The sequence below is a fragment of the Fomitiporia mediterranea genome (assembly GCF_000271605.1).
Source record: "Fomitiporia mediterranea MF3/22 unplaced genomic scaffold FOMMEscaffold_3, whole genome shotgun sequence".
Classification (NCBI taxonomy): domain Eukaryota; kingdom Fungi; phylum Basidiomycota; class Agaricomycetes; order Hymenochaetales; family Hymenochaetaceae; genus Fomitiporia; species Fomitiporia mediterranea.
Genome location: NW_006760388.1, coordinates 1,044,697 through 1,061,024, shown reverse-complemented (window position 1 = coordinate 1,061,024; position 16,328 = coordinate 1,044,697). Strand labels below are relative to the sequence as shown.

Sequence of the window (16,328 nt, the reverse complement as noted above, 5' to 3'; positions counted from 1 at the left end):
AGCCCGTTTTTCATCACTGATGCCGGAGTGTCGCACAAGTATCAAACGAGATTTACCGGGAGCCTCTTGGATAAGTTGGTGGCAAAAAATGCCACAGATAGCGGGAGAAAAGGGCTTACGCTGTCGGTGTAGAAGATAATGCCTGAGATGAAGAGAGAGGGGGATAGATGAATCAACCTAGGCTTGATGCGGACCTGCTCAAACTTCCAACGGGGCGTGACGTGGTCTCCGTGACTGACGGTGATGATTTCATCAGAAATTAGAGTGTGACTTTGTTATTGTTTGTCATATCGCCGACATCTTCCGAACAGTTTGAACTTTGGTATCAAACTGTGCTAAAATTAAATACTTGCATTATTAGTAGTCAAAACACGACATTGCAATGATGTAAATTTTCCTGCTCAATTTCAAGTCAGTATGAACATGCCCGAATACCTTATTCAATAGTGCATAGCGTAATATTAGTCCTACTACCGTCTTCTTACTAGTGATAATCTACAACACTCAAAGCGACCTTAGCCTTGTAACATATTGCGTTGGCGACTTACCAATGTATTTTTGTGCGTAGATTACATCATAGATATCATCTGAACGCTGTGAATATTTATATTATACTGCCGTTATCAGTGCCCCTGTTAGCAGTAGTGACATTGGTCGACAATGGTAATACCTTTAACTAAGGTGTCAAAAAATAACATGCTGTGAGACACTGCTATCGAGACCATCCTACAGAGACCCAGAATCAAATAATTTAAGCATTGCTTGTGGGCCCGAACTATTGAAACCAGTCGGACATACAGGTGCATACTCACACATCATCACGAATAGGATCAATCCAGGGGGTTTCGATATTAGGGGATGAGTGCATTCGTAGAAGCAATCATATGCTACATTTTCTCTACTTTCAAATCAAGAGATACTGGATTCCATTTACCTTGTCTAACGTGACAGTCGAAGTTTTTTCTTTCTGATATTTCAGATGGATATATGCTGAAAAAACAACCCAACAATATTCGGCTTGGCTCATATCATAGACGTGCCTGCAGAGTACTAGTATAGGTCAGCAGCACTGTAGTATAGCGTTCAGAATAAATTAGGCTGTGTAACTCTAGCTGCTAAGTGATGCTGGATGCCTTCCGATTCAGCGAAAGGCAATATCAGACTGTGAACGGCATCGTCGTTAGTCGCAGGATTTTGTGAGCAAGACTCCCCACTGAGGACATTGTAAGGTCATCATTCGCACACAGTTTCTCGTGCCGGTCGCGATCAGTCTGAATGCATAACGACAGTCTCGACGGAAAGTAGGCAAGGGAGTGAGTAGAATGTGATGAGTTACTCAACATGGTATCCGCTTCGGTTATTGCGTGGCGAACGTGGGAAATGGTGAGATCAGGCGCATTTAACCACCACCGAAAGTGACCTTGACGCAGCTCATCCGTCCACCACAACCATCTGCAATCATGCCTGGAACGCTTGCATCTGGTATAACTTCTCTGCAGCACTTACATTTCACAGGCTAATGTCGCACAACAGAATACTCTGCCTGGAAAAAGCTGCAGCAGATCTACAATGAGCAACATTCAAAACTGATCCTCAAGGAACTCTTCGCGCAGGACCCGAGCAGGTTCAAGAAATTCAGCAAGGAATACACGTCGAAAGACGATCAATCGACCACATTTCTGCTCGATTACTCAAAAAATCTCGTCACTGAGCCAATCCTGAGTGCTCTCTTTGACCTAGTTCGTGAGGCAGGTGTTGAGCAGGAGCGTGATGCAATGTTCAGTGGCAAGCATATTAACACCTCCGAGGACCGCGCAGTATTGCACGTAGCACTTCGTAACTTCAGTCAATGGAATATTCCAGAGTCTGGTACTGAGGATGTGTCCAAGGTGCTCGACCACATTCGATCCTTTACCGAGGCAGTCCGAAGCGGTACATGGAAAGGCTATACGGGAAAACCAATTAAGACAATCGTGAATATAGGAATTGGAGGATCTGATCTCGGACCCGTCATGGTTACTGAAGCACTCAAGCCATATGCGAAGCGTGATCTGGATGCTCACTTTGTATCCAACATCGACGGCACACATCTCGCGGAGACCCTGCGTTTATGCGATGCGGAGACGACGCTGTTCATAGTTGCTAGCAAGACGTTTACGACACAGGAGACGATAACCAATGCGGAGAGCGCGCGTGAGTGGTTCCTTGAGCGTGCGAAAGACAAAGCACATGTCGCGAAGCACTTTGTCGCTCTGAGCACGAACACCAAGGCCGTAACTTCATTTGGTATATCTGCGGAGAACATGTTCCAGTTCTGGGATTGGGTCGGAGGACGTTACTCTTTGTGGTCTGCCATTGGTCTGTCTATAGCACTTGTTATCGGTTATGACAACTTCGAGGCGCTTCTCAAGGGTGCACATGGCATGGACAATCATTTCCGTGAGACGCCTCTTGAAAATAACTTGCCCGTCATTCTCGCAGTCCTCGGCATCTGGTACAACGACTTCTACGGTGCACAGACGCACGTATTACTTCCGTACGACCAATATCTGCACAAATTTGCAGACTACTTCCAGCAGGGTGACATGGAATCGAACGGGAAGTTTATCACAAAGTCTGGGCAACGAGTCAACTATCAAACTGGACCGATTATTTGGGGAGCGGCTGGTACGAATGGCCAGCATTCGTTTTACCAGCTCTTGCATCAGGGAACAAAACTTGTTCCTGCGGACTTTCTTGCACCGGCAACTACGCACAATCCTATTGCGAACTCAAAGCATCACCGTATTTTGTTAAGTAACTTCTTCGCACAGCCTGAAGCACTGGCCTTTGGTAAGTCGGAGGAGCAGGTACGAGCAGAACTTGGCAGTGGTGCATCAGACACGCTCGTCAAATCGAAGGTCTTCGAAGGCAATCGTCCCAGCAACAGTATCATTTTCCCCTTACTCACGCCTTCGACACTTGGTGCCCTGATTGCACTCTACGAGCATAAGATTTTCGTCCAGGGTGTTGTCTGGGGCATCAACTCCTTCGGTGGGCGCTTAGCTCCTTCCATTATACTTGCTGAACTGATTATATGCGTCTAGACCAAATGGGTGTCGAACTTGGCAAGGTTCTCGCAAAGGCTATCCTTGCACAGCTTGATAAACCATCAGATGTTACCGGACACGACTCCTCGGTGAGTATACTCGCCCACTTCTGCATAAATATGGTTCTGATGGGTGGTTTATTCGCCAGACAACGGGCCTCATCCACTACTACCAGAAATACCGCAAAGAGTAAGATATGCGATCAAAAGAAGGCACTGTGATAGTGAAGTACAATATGATTGTAGCAAAGCAACAGACGGAATATAGACTTTGAATGGCAGGTCTCTCAAATACAGATAGAAAATTGTGTAACGAGTAAACGTTGCATTACTATACAATTCTTGGTCACCGTGCTTTGATGATGGGTAAATACACTAGTGATCTCACGAGAGCTCAGGTTCAGCCGTTGGTCGCACGCGTGGAACTACGTATTATTCGGATCCGAGTTTTATATGTATTCTGCATGAGTTCACAGTGGACAGGTTCTATGGGGACTACAATATGCTAGCTCTTTTCATATCTTCTGCGGACAATGTCATGACCCGTTGGTTACAACGTATTCGATTTAGGTTTGCCAACGAGAGAAAATCTTCTGCGCTTCTCTTTGTTCGGACTTGCAGGAGCTGTATCAGAGTAATGAATCGTAGACTAATAATCTTACTAGTGAAACTTACGCAGTACTTTATTTTTCAGGCCTTCCACAGCACCCTCAAGGCTCTCTGATGTAATTGATCTTGTTCCATTGTGCACTGTCATTCAGAATGAGCATTGCCATACACCTTCTGGGCGGTCCTGTTATCAGACTTACACTCAGCAATATATTGATTATTTTTTACCCATATATTAACGATCCCATTGTAATTATCTACAAGGATATTTGTCGGTTGACTTGCACGATACGAGGAACAATGGAGACAATCCCACCAAATATTTCCTTTAACGAGGCCTCTGTACCCTTATCGACGAAAGAATATTTCTTAAAGCTCATTCCTGTCAGTTCCGTCTTATGCCAACCATCTTCTTTAAGATCTAGATTCTCTATATCAGTACTCATCTTTTTGAGTGCGCGAAGTTGGGACAGGAGGGTAATTGCCTCTTGAATCGGGAACCGCGTCAGCTTTAAATCAGTCACAATGCAATACGATGGCGCCAATGATGATAGCACATTGCATTTGTTCCCCTCCAATGATGCTTCATTCAATTAGCGTTCATAACGCCAGAAATTTAGTTTTCCTGTACCATTTACTTACTGTATTAACTTCCAGGCCTAAACAGACGCGGAAACAATAGCTTGGCATCCGGACGCGAGCACGACGATGGCCTAACTTTGCCAATGAATCGTCGGAAACCGAAACTATAAATTCGCAATCTAATTTTGCTTCCATTAACAGTCCGTTTGATGAAGTTCGCGCAAGCTAGGGACACGCTGCTAACCAAGTGCAAATAAAATCCCGTCAGCAGGCCTTTCCGTTTATATCAGATGTAAAGGAGAGCGCAAAGTGAAGGTATAGAATCGCGGTAGTGTAAGTATCGTTGTCGATACCCAGCGGACAAGAACTGCCTGTGATGCCCAGACAGCTTACAAGAGGAAACGTCATTTTGAGAGTTATCCATGCGTGCCACAAGAGACAGAACTGGTGATGCTAGAGGAGGTAAGAAAATGACTAAATCAAGTAATGCTTTAGGTGTAGATTGCATTGTGAGTATTATTATACCAAACATGACAAGGTGCTTTATGTAAATTGCGGTGGCGACTATGGCTTAATGCCTTCTAAGCCCGAGACAAAGCTGAGTAGACCTCGCCGTTAGATAATCCTTGAAATATGCTGTGTGCGGCAAGTAGTGTACTACTAGCGGGTAGACGCTAGCGTAAGTAGGCACGACGGGAAAACGGAGGCAGACGTATCAGAACGCCATACTATCTGGACCTACACAAACGGTCAGAGTTAGCTTTCCAACTTTCCGACAGGGAAAGGTCCATTAATACTCACGACACGATACGTCGCTTTTGCATAAGCGTCGCTTCCTCTGTGGAACGAGAAGCGGACCGTTGGCGAGGTGTCTCATCGGACAACGCGAGCGGCTGCGCTTCGTTAGTATGCTGCTGAGGCGCGTCAGCCATTAGAAGTCCATCAGAGCCCCCCATACGCGATTGCATCTCTAATGCGGCAGAATGGAAGGCGTCATGTAATCCAATGGGAGACCCTGGACATAAAATGTGCGGTAGAAGTCTTGTATGAAAGACTCGTTGAGCTACAGCTCCGCCCTGAAGTAATTAAGCATCTATGTCAGCCACTTACAAGACGACAGAGAGCTACAAAGAATGCTAAAAGGAAGCAAGACTTACGAACTGATGAAATATTCCTCCCATGATGCCTTGGACCGTTGTACCAGCAACTTTATATAACCCCACCTTATATAACCCTGGGCGTTCCAAAGCAGCCGGAGTACCGTGCAGTCTTCCTCCAGCCTCGGAGAAATGGTTGTTCGCACTACCGATCGAAGGGACTGCAGGAGTCCATAACACTGCGCGAGCTAAATCCCACTGTGGTCCAACCAATTCACCTAGAAGATGTGTGCGCAATGCTCTATATGCAATGAGGTCAAAGTTGAACGTCTTGTCGGGAAAGATGGGAGGAGAGGTTGTCCGGGAGAGTTGCTGTGATGCCGAATGGAGGAATAGAAGTAGGTAGGATTCAAGAACGCGTCGGCCTTTATGCACATCGGTATAGTTGTTATCGTTGCCACAAACGCCAGAAGCAAAAATCGATATCGGAACACGAGCCGTCAAACAAACTGACCAAACAAGTACACGAATATGTAAAGAACGTACCAACAAACGCAAGCCGTGCATTATGTCCAGCCCAAGCCTCCTTCGCGCTAATGTGAGTAAGCATTTGTGTAGCAACGGTATCCGGAAACACCAGCGGCGGAAAAATTCTCTGGAGGTACTCGACAAGTGGTTTGGGGTCTGCTTTCGGTCGCTGTTTTGGGTACGGTACACTCTCCGAGCCTCTGGCATACCGCCTGTCATGGTTGTTCGCATCGTCGTCCTCCCCCTCGTCCAGATATCCCACTGCATTTTGTTGTGAGCCGCTTGAAAGATTCGCGGCTGCTGCTACTGCTGTGTATCTCCGCGCAGCAACGACTACACAGACTTCCGTTTAGCTACTTTTCGCTAAAGACAGCGCAAACACTCTCGCGGCTCACCTGTGCCGGTGCATTTTCCTATGGCTCCTTTCCGCACGTCCGATGAGTAAATGCACTTCCATCGAGACTTAAAGACATGTTTGGGTGATAGTCTTAAGGAAGGGAGAGCACACGACATCAGTTGAACGAGCTGTCCCTCGGTCGTACTTCCGCTGGGCTGAAAAAAGTCCAGTCTCTGGAGGCACGTGATATAGTCACGTGGTATCTATGACGATAATTGACGGTACACGTACAGGAGGGTTTTCATCATCTTTCCTCTGCTAGTTGTTTGACCGATAACAAAAGAAGCCCTTGTGTATCTAAGGCAAAAGGAAGGAAGGGGGAAACTGGACAGGCGGATAAAGAGTACATAAATGACGCCTGGATTGTCTATTTGCTATGTCAATTTAGAACCTGGGTAACTAAAAGGCGGATGGTATACATAGGCAAGGGAATAATAACTACAGTATAATTATGCAGCATTTTTTTCGTTGTTTCATGCGTTTGTACTCGTACTCGTAGCATTGTGGAGTACACTTTCTTACCATTATTGGTCACGTGGTCGTGGTGTCGCCGCGCGCTTAGGGCAAGTGTTGGCTGGTCGTAAGTACATATATCTACGGACTACATCCATCTAGTTAAAGGCATTCGGGTCAACGCCTCCTGTTGGGATGGTATCATGGAAAGGTGAAATTTCCCATTCTTACTACCGGAACTCCTAGGTGCTGACATTGCCTCCAGCTCAGACGACGAAAGTCCGTTATTCAAACTCGATGCGAAGCTTACACCTTTCCGCATACGAAACAATGACACTTCCAGGAGACGTCGACGCAGTTCAATGGCAAGTCTTGCGATCCTGCAGGATGAGGTAGAAGGTCCGAGTGATCGTCGACTGGCCTATAGGGGCAAGTCCCTGGTGCGCATATTCTCTTCGTCAGTCGGTCTTGCGCTGAGTAAGGATGACTAGCATGACCGCTTCGTTGCTTCGTCTTCCGGGCTTAGCATACCATTAACTGCAACCCCACGATCAAGGAGATTGGCAAAGCTACTAGGAGAAGCTGGTGATAAGCGACTATGCTTCCACGCAGTAGAGAATGTGGAACCAACGAAATACACAAGGAGCATTGTCCCATATCGTAAAGAACTCCAACGACTAACTCGTGGCCTCTACGAATCGGCCGCCCCAGTATCTGTCGCTTCCGCTTCGACTAATCTAATCACGTCTCCTGAAACGTGCCTTGGCGCACCAGGGCTTCGCGACGACTTCTACACCCGCCTGGCAGATTGGAGCAAAACTGATCTACTGGCTGTAGCGATGAACTCTTCCGTCGTATACCGTAATATGCAGACGCAAAATATTTCGCGTGTCGTCTCGCTTGATCCAGAGGAGACTGTGACATGCATAGCTTGGAGTCCCTCGTCAACAACGCTGGGCGTCGGACTTGACTGCGGTTTAGTTCGCTTGTACAATCCTGAATCACATGAATGCCTTCGCGAATACAAGGCACATCGGCAGAAAGACTTTGTTGGAGATCTCAGCTGGCAGGACTCGAACGTCTTTGCGGTTGGCTATCAGTCAGGTCAGCTTCGTCAGTTCGATGTTCGAGAACAAAGAGGAGGCAGAGTTATTCGGTCGCATCGTTCGCGGATCTGCGGTGTTGAGTGGAACTCTGACGGCCGATTTCTCGCAACAGGTGGTGGAGATGGCGTCGTTGCTTGCTGGGACGCGCGAATGGACAGGCCCAACCCCATTGCGACTGTTCACGGATACGAGCTTCCCCCTCCATCGAGCTCCGATCCTGACTTCAGCGCGAGTCCAGAAATAGGACGGAATAGTGACAGTAATCCAGAGCTAAACAACATAAGCTGTCGTTGGCGGGTGCGACGACATCTTTCGACCGTGAAGGCATTCGCATGGTGTCCCTGGGCGCCAGATATGCTTGCATCTGGCGGTGGAACAAAGGATGGGACAATCCGATTCTGGGACGTCGTACGCGGTTGTGCGCGAAGCACCGTGATACCTACTCATTCGCAAGTGACCTCGCTGCACTTTTCGCAGAGTTGTCGCGAAATCGTGTCGACACACGGATATGCCTTCGCTCCTGCAGAACCTGGCTTGGATGGTGTGTACCCGGCGCCCCGAAGGCATTCAATACTTGTACACAATTATCCGCGTGGCAATCTGGTGGGCAAGGTGTTTGACCCGGCACACGGACGTATCACGCATAGTTGCTTGAGTCCAGATGGAACTCGGATTGTAACGTGCGGATCCGACGACTCGATTCGCATGTTTAAGATTTTCGGGAAGCAGAATTCCCCTCCTCACGATGAGCACAGTCGGCTGCAGAGTATGATCCGGTAGGGTTCTCCGTACCTACTCTTTCGGCGTTTCTCGGTTATGATGCTGTTCCTGGCTTACTCTTACTGTCTTTTCACTCGAGAATTGGTGTCATTGGTGTTTGTATTCTGAGCTGAAGTAATGCGTAAACACACATGTATTCGTAGGATTAATTTCGATATTTTACTACTCGTGAGCAAGACCTAGAGCCTCCTTATGACGATACAGAATAGCATTTTGTCGCAATGCACTGTTGAGAATGAAATTACGTTAGTATTAGATGGGACCAACTACTGCACTGACACTGCGCATGAAGAAATTGTACTAGAAGTACAGTGGAACCTGTCAATAAGCATGAAATTTTGAGTCCCCCGTTGTGCTGGTAGACAGGTTTCATCGTATATGTCATTGTATAATGTTGGTATACGGCTATGCTCAATGCACTATACAATTTTGTGCATAATGGCAATGCACTTCAGCTGAGAATTTGACTCCTGGTTCAAGCAAAAGTCTATGTATTATGGTAATGCATTGCAATATTACACGATGGAGTATTTCTAATATACTGCAGTAAGTAACGGATAAACTCTAAATCTTCCAAGCTTCCTGTCACCTTTGGTGGTGCGGGTGGCTCCAGCTCCGATTTGACTGGTAAGATGCTGAAGACCGGAAATTTAGACGGACAAGCCACTAATTATTGATGTCCTCAGAGACCAGGTGATATACTCATTCAGTAAATGCTTTTCTTAAACATGGTTTCTGATATCACAACGGACCGTGGGCAAGACTTGTTCAATCCGTATTCAATAGATGACGCGTGTTCCCTCAGTCTAGAACGCTCTAACCGTGTTTACTCGGTCCGCTACATTCCGTATTGGGGCTTTTCCGGCTTCACAAAAGAACTGAAGCGTTTGTTCTGCTCCCGGAGCCTTGTTTGCGGCTGAAGCCGTGCAGCAGGTCAATTCAGATATGAACTTGTCGTATAGCAAACAGGCCCCAGTAAACTGTGACTGAATTGCCTGTCCCGAGCCGGGACGACAAAGAGGAGGAAGCGAGAGAACGAGATGGAAAGCACTGCTGCAGCTATGTGAGAAATGGCCTAGTGAAAATGCACGGTGGAACTTGGACTTGTGCTTGTGGAAGCGAAGTGTTGCCTGACCAATATCCGGGGGCCGACAGCCCTGAAATAGAAAGATACCAAGAGAGAAAAGACGATGAGTGTTCCTGTGCGTTCATGGTTGTCGTGCAGAGAGTGCCAACGATCGAGGGTTCGCTGTCTGATATGTGGGGCCAGTCAGACGGACTGGTTTTGAAATAGGAATCTGGGATGCTTTGAATACGTCATGCTTCTGTCGATCCTTCATTGTCTTTTTCCTAAAAAAAGGGTTTGTATTATGTTACGTAACCTACACTAAATTCGGGAAGGCTTATCCGGGGTCTCAGACCATTGCTCGTCCTCCAGGCATGCGGCTCCACGCTATAAATTATGCTTGTCCATCGTCATCTAACCATCCCACCTTTTCTCCCTTGTTTCTTCCTCGACCGCCAACAGCACAATGTACATTCCCGTCCTTTTTCTTCGCTTTTCCAGCTCGACTTATTTCATCTCTCTGCTACAGGTCGGAAATAAGTTCCGCAAGTGAGGCGTCGACAAAGACGTTCGAGACCGCACTATGGCTTAATGCAGCCGTGTTCGGTGCAGAACTTCTCGTCTTCACCGTCGTTCGCAAGCGGTTCAAGTCCATCTATGAACCGCGTACTTTCCTCGTTGCCGAAGCGTTTGTCTTTGTTATCTATTTCTCTATTTGCACCCATTGACAAGTATTTCATCTCCGCAGCAAACGGAGCCGCCCTCTCTCCTCATTTATCCTTGGATGGCCAATATCTGTATGGAAGGCTGACTACCAGGATATTCGCCAGTCAAATGGCATGGATGCTTACTTCTTCGTCCGATACCTCCGCATGATAGTCAAGATCCTTCTGCCAATCTGGATCATCTCTTGGATAGTCCTGTTACCTGTTACCAGCGTAAATAATAGCAATGGCAAAACTGGCCTCGATCGATTCACGTTTGGTAACATAGGCACAGATGCACAAGATCGTTATGCGGCACACATAATCCTGACCTGGTTCTTTACCTGTGGGTTTTCCGTTTCCGTCTCAGAATGTTTTTACGCGTTCGCTGAAGTATTCGGATTCAGTCTGGATCTGGTACAATATCAAAAAGGAGATGCAGAATTTCGTGACAACCCGTCAGCAGTACCTTGTTGACCCAGCGTTTGCTTGTACCGCGCAAGCAAACACTGTTTTGATCACTGGCGTACCTCCACGATACCTGTCCGAGCGTGCCATTGCAGAGGTATTTGCACATGTCCCCGGAGGCGTTAAGAAGGTTTGGATTAACCGCGACCTTGGTGACTTGCCCCCCCTGTACGATCGGCGTATGAAGGCTCTTAATAAGCTTGAGTCGGCGGAAACGCAACTTTTGAAAGCCGCGACGAAAGCACACGCAAAACAACTTAAGGCCTCGTCTAAATCCGCTGAATCTAATAGCGACGTTGAAAGCGGAAATGGAACCGCGAAGACACCTCTGACGTCAGACGCACTCGTGCCTGAGGACAAGCGCCCAAGCCATAAAGTTCCGAAGGGAAAGATTCTGCCGGCGTTCCTCGCCGGTAATAAAGTCGATACAATTCAATGGGCTCGGGAGGAAATTGCAAATACGACGGCGGAACTCGAGAGGGGACGTAAGGTTCTACGCGAGGAGGAGGCGCTCTCGCGCGACCACGGAGTGCATAAATTGAAGATTGGAGGCGTTGTGGGGTTGATGCAACGCGTTCCTTTTGGAAAAAGAGGACCTACGCCTGGTCAGGCATCTCAAGCATCACCTACATTTCCTGGAGTACCAGAAAAGCAGAATACCTCTTCTCCTACTTCTCCGACGTCCGATGGGGAGGGCGCCACCTCGAGCGGTGGCGAACCTGACTCGTCGGTCGTTGACCGTTCACGCTTGACCTACCCGCCCTTGAACAGCGCGTTCGTCCTTTTCCACAATCAAGCAGCAGCTCACATGGCAGCTCAGGTTCTTGTGCACCATGAACCATACCGCATGACGGAACGTGACATCGGTGTAGCGCCTCCAGATATCATTTGGGGCAACCTGGGATTAAATCCTTACGAGAGGAAATTGAGACTTGTTGCTAGTTACGCGGCTACAGCAGGTTTAATCATTTGCTGGGCATTCCCTGGTTAGTCCTTGCCTTCTACATCTGTCTCCGTCTAGCTGACCGATCCACCGTAACTTTAAGTGGCTTTCGTGGGGGCGGTCTCAAATGTTGCCTCGCTGTGTCGTACCTACAGCTGGCTCGCGTGGATATGCGAGCTGCCGCCCACCGTTGTCGGTATTATTCAGGGTATCCTGCCACCAGTCTTGCTTGCGGTGCTCATGATGCTGCTGCCGACCGTATTGCGTCTCCTTGCAAGGTTTGAAGGGATACCGAGGCAGAGTGGATTAGAGTTGAGCTTGATGACACGTTACTTCATCTTCCAGATCATTGTGAGTGTTTCACGCTACGTATACCTGAACAGATACTAATTAGAGTCTTCAATAGCACTCATTTTTGATCGTCACACTTGCATCGGGGATCATTGCTGCGCTTCCCCAGCTAGTAGAGAACCCAACGTCGATTCCGACTATTCTTGCACAAAACCTGCCATCAGCGTCCAACTTCTTCTTGACGTACGTATCTGCCTTTGACGAAGTCTACAAATTATTTGGGCTGACATTTTTCATTATCAGTTATGTTATTCTGCAAGGCCTTTCTGGTGCAGCTGCTGGCTTCTTACAAGCTGTCCCTCTTGCTATCTATTATGCGAAGCTATTCATCCTGGGTAGCACTCCACGATCAGTGTATAACATTCGATACACGCTTAGGAACGTGAGCTGGGGAACCCTGTTCCCTGCAACAACACTCATTGTCGTCATCAGTGCGTTACTCTCTCTCCCGCCTTGAATGCTTCCTGTTGATTACACTTCAACAGCTGTTACTTATTCGGTCATATCACCTATTATCAATGGTCTAGCATGCGCCACTTTCTTCCTCTTCTACCAACTTTACAAGTACCTCTTCTTGTATCAGTTCGACCAGCCTGCTGCGCACGATACTGGTGGTCTTTTCTTCCCGAAGGCGATTCAGCACCTCTTTGTTGGGCTGTACATTCAACAAATTTGCCTGGCTGCTTTGTTCTTCCTTGCCAGAAATTCAAGTGGTAATCCAAGTGCAATTCCGGAGGGTGCTCTAATGATTGTCTTGATCGTGTTCACAGTAAGGATCGATACCAGCTGAGTATGTGTGCGACGTTCTAATCCTTTGATTTATTAAGGCTCTTTTCAATTTGATGATCAACAATTCATATGGACCATTACTACACTACCTTCCCCTTTCGCTGGCCGACAAAGCACATGGCGTGGCGGGACATATTGACGAACTCGCGGCCGTAGGCGATGACCGCGCTTCTTCCTCAGGAGCGGCTCGCGCTGATTCAGATCCCACTGGTGATGGTGGCCCGACTGGCAAATCCAAGTCCATACCGGATTCCAGCAGAGCTGTGGAGAAAAGATCCATGGATACCACAGGTAGCAGGTCAGATATTGAGAAGACTGAGCGGACAGGGTTAGTGCGCCCGCGCGGTGACGGTCAGCCCGATCTGGAGGTAAATGACTTCTACCATCCGGCAGCGGTGGAGGCGCAACGCATCGTTTGGATACCTGCTGACCGACTTGTGTTACACAAAGCAGAAGAGAGGGGTTGCATAGAAGATGGCGTCGACGCAAGCTCGTTGAATGCTCGGATGGACGAGAAGGGTAGGGTCGAAGTGGATGGACCACCACCTGGCGAGGACTTTACATACACATGATTTCTCTTGGCCTGACGATTTTGACTCAAAGATGCAATGATGACCATTACATTTTCACCATCTGACTATCATTGTACTTCTGTTCTTCACTCATGTATTAGCACGGCATTTGTTGCTCTCTTTCTTGCAATCAATGGCACGATTAGGATTGTCGATTTCTTTCCGTATACATTACTTCGCGGGTGTACTTGTCTCACAACTGCTGCTGTGTCCAGCCTGCTCATCTTATCCCACCGTCGACATATGAGTGAGACAATATAGCGGATCATTCATGTCATGATATGTATGTTGTATAACATAATTGGATTGACTAATCAGAGATCTGCTTCAGAGTAAGTATCTTTACATGACGCAAATATCCTTGCATATTATATCTATCATAATAATGTCATCGTGGTAACGCCTTCGTAGTGAACTTTATTTTCTATTTTCTATAGTTTTAGTCTCAGTTTCCGTGCGTGCGATCATACGATATGATACTGACGTCACCGCTTAGAGGAGGCTGATCGACGTCGCTCTTTTGACCCGTCACTTTCAAGTTAACCATACCACTAGTATTGTTGTCACTCGAAGACGTACGCCTCGGGGTCGCAGTCTATGCATGATCCATATCAAGGCCGGCACATTCGCCAGAGCCGTCACTTTTGGTCACGAACGACTACTGCACAGGAGTTTGGCTCGAAGACCCATATGTGCAGACGGGTTTCGTAACTTAATATTACAACCGCGAAGGGTTTCTACTAGCCATTGGTTATCCAACAACGGTCCCAGTCGAAGTGCCGCTGGCAGGATCAGTGAATCAGACAAAAGCTGGCATCTTCCACCGCCACCAGCATCGTCTCCGATTGCCTCTGAACCGTTACAGCGATTGAAGCACCCAGCGCGGGGAGGACAGGACCTCACGCATAGATACGCACGCCTTGAACGTGCCCTGAGAGGGAAGGAAGCATACGAGCGCGATATTGAGGAGTATGAAGAGGATGAGGCGGATGCCAGCGCAGAGGCGGCTGTTGCAGGAACTGGTGGAACGCCGATCACGGTGAAGAGGAAGGGTAAAACTCCGTTCACATTTGCAGGCTTTGCCATACCTGAAAAACCGAAACCTCCGGGACCTGATGGTACGTACATTGTAAACTCTGGATCACCTGCCTTACTCATATTGGTATGCTGCAACAGAATGCTGCATGTCTGGCTGCGCGGTCTGTGTTTACGATTTGTATGATGAAGCAGAGGAGGCATATGAGAATGCTCTTGGAACTCTTCGCGCTGCCCTATTCAAGAAAAGCATTCCAGAGAATACTTGGCCAGCACAAATCCGTCGTGGCAGGCAGGGTGCTTCAGATCGCAACCTCGCTGTACATGACCCTGCAAAAGCGAGACAGGTGACGCTAAGTGCGTTCGAGCAGCTCGAATTACAGCTTGCATCTCGACGAATACAAGATCAGAAGCAGAACGAAGGAAGATCGTCTCCAGGTTTAAGTCAAGCCACGGAGAATAGTTCAGGTGATGCTGGGTCATACAATCGGGAGTCGGGTAGGTAGCTTCGCCACTTTGTCATATCCTACGTGCCTTTTTTCGGCGCAATGATCCGCAATCAGTCTCAACTCAAATGTACCACTAATTCCTAATACATTAAATTCCCGATACCTTCGTACCGCTTAGTACACGACGAATTGGCAATGCTCCATTTCGATCCCAATGACGACGTGACTCATCGTTCGAAGCGGAAGTCGACGTCAATTCGAGGCAGTTCCCGAAGTTCGATTATAGATGGGAAGGCAATAATAGAGGCGCTTTCATGGATGCTGTTTAGTCGAAGATGAGAGAGGTCATAGAGCTACACATGGACTTCAGCTATAGTTCGTTTTGCAATCTATTCGAACGAGTATAGCCTGTCGCATCATTAGACGATTATTTACGTTTATCACGACGCTCAAAAGCCAGGTAATCATACAAATAGTAATGCCAACCAAATAAAGTGTGGGTAGGTCAAAGATTGCACGCCCGCTTTACATTCCGGCGGCGCGTCTGTATTCACGGTGGGCAATTAGAATGGACTGTCTTATTACCAAATGGGAAATATTGTCATCTAATGACAGTTCTACAAAATTTCGTTCGGTTACACATTGATCCGCAGACGGCAGCAGTGTAAGAGTGAAATGTGAAAGGCGTGTTTGGCAACTTATGAATACATTTAAATGCACAGCGAATATACCACAGTGTAAAATGTTCATGCTCTAGAAGACATTCGACGACTCTAGGAGTTCGTTATTCTTTTCACATGTATTTTCATTCCTTTCTTAAATCTTACAGTTGTTTTCATAAATATAGTCACACATGAAAATCACATGATTTTTGTCACATCAAGTACCAAAACACAAAAAAACTCATATCTCAGCCAAAACTCAACGAAAATGTGTGGAATAAGTTGCTAAATTCATTATTTTAGAATATATTTCATATACCAAAAAGAATGAAGAAAATTGAGTAAAAATTGAGTGAGATACAGTACAAAATATGGATTTTCTTTGTATCTCTCATTTTAATTTTTTCCTTACCTCAAAACCAGACATTTAAGTTTGGAGAACTGTTTATTACAGTTGGATATACTAATACTTAATTTATATACTAGCTTTTCTGTAAATTAACCATTCATTCTACTTTATTGAGAGAGGGGTAAAATGTGTAAAACTAACTATTTTTCCCTAGTCCTCCCTATACTCAATAAATCCTATTAATGCTCAAAATATATTCTTAAATTAAATATAAATGTATTAGAGTATTTTACAACAAGT

General features: G+C 46.9%; 5 protein-coding genes across 5 annotated transcripts; 4 read left to right on the top strand and 1 right to left on the bottom strand.

Moving 5' to 3' along the window:
* Positions 1 to 1,460: 1,460 nt before the first annotated feature.
* On the top strand, positions 1,461 to 3,282 carry FOMMEDRAFT_26365 (glucose-6-phosphate isomerase; the record flags this gene model as incomplete). The annotated part of the gene is made up of 4 exons (XM_007263531.1): positions 1,461 to 1,482; positions 1,534 to 3,033; positions 3,087 to 3,178; positions 3,238 to 3,282. The coding sequence occupies 4 exons, from the start codon at positions 1,461 to 1,463 to the stop codon at positions 3,280 to 3,282; spliced, it is 1,659 nt and encodes a 552-aa protein (XP_007263593.1).
* A 1,794-nt stretch (positions 3,283 to 5,076) lies between these two features.
* On the bottom strand, positions 5,077 to 6,417 carry FOMMEDRAFT_131968 (uncharacterized protein; the record flags this gene model as incomplete). Its single annotated transcript, XM_007263530.1, has 4 exons — positions 5,077 to 5,355; positions 5,437 to 5,801; positions 5,923 to 6,237; positions 6,300 to 6,417. 4 exons carry the CDS (start codon positions 6,415 to 6,417, stop codon positions 5,077 to 5,079), a joined length of 1,077 nt encoding a protein of 358 aa, XP_007263592.1.
* A 1,053-nt stretch (positions 6,418 to 7,470) lies between these two features.
* Positions 7,471 to 8,640, top strand: FOMMEDRAFT_77535 (WD40 repeat-like protein; the record flags this gene model as incomplete). The annotated part of the gene is made up of 2 exons (XM_007263529.1): positions 7,471 to 8,037; positions 8,131 to 8,640. Coding segments are annotated over 2 exons (1,077 nt in total), but the record flags the coding sequence as incomplete, so codon positions are not given.
* Positions 8,641 to 10,164: 1,524 nt separating this feature from the next.
* Positions 10,165 to 13,681, top strand: FOMMEDRAFT_118512 (DUF221-domain-containing protein). The gene is made up of 9 exons (XM_007263528.1): positions 10,165 to 10,174; positions 10,236 to 10,394; positions 10,455 to 10,756; positions 10,818 to 11,864; positions 11,925 to 12,172; positions 12,228 to 12,355; positions 12,416 to 12,603; positions 12,658 to 12,941; positions 13,000 to 13,681. Coding segments are annotated over exons 1-9 (2,892 nt in total). The 5' UTR covers positions 10,165 to 10,172; the 3' UTR covers positions 13,534 to 13,681.
* A 453-nt stretch (positions 13,682 to 14,134) lies between these two features.
* Positions 14,135 to 15,500, top strand: FOMMEDRAFT_165862 (uncharacterized protein; the record flags this gene model as incomplete). The annotated part of the gene is made up of 3 exons (XM_007263527.1): positions 14,135 to 14,651; positions 14,710 to 15,066; positions 15,196 to 15,500. 3 exons carry the CDS (start codon positions 14,135 to 14,137, stop codon positions 15,354 to 15,356), a joined length of 1,035 nt encoding a protein of 344 aa, XP_007263589.1. The 3' UTR covers positions 15,357 to 15,500.
* Between the last annotated feature and the right edge of the window lie 828 nt (positions 15,501 to 16,328).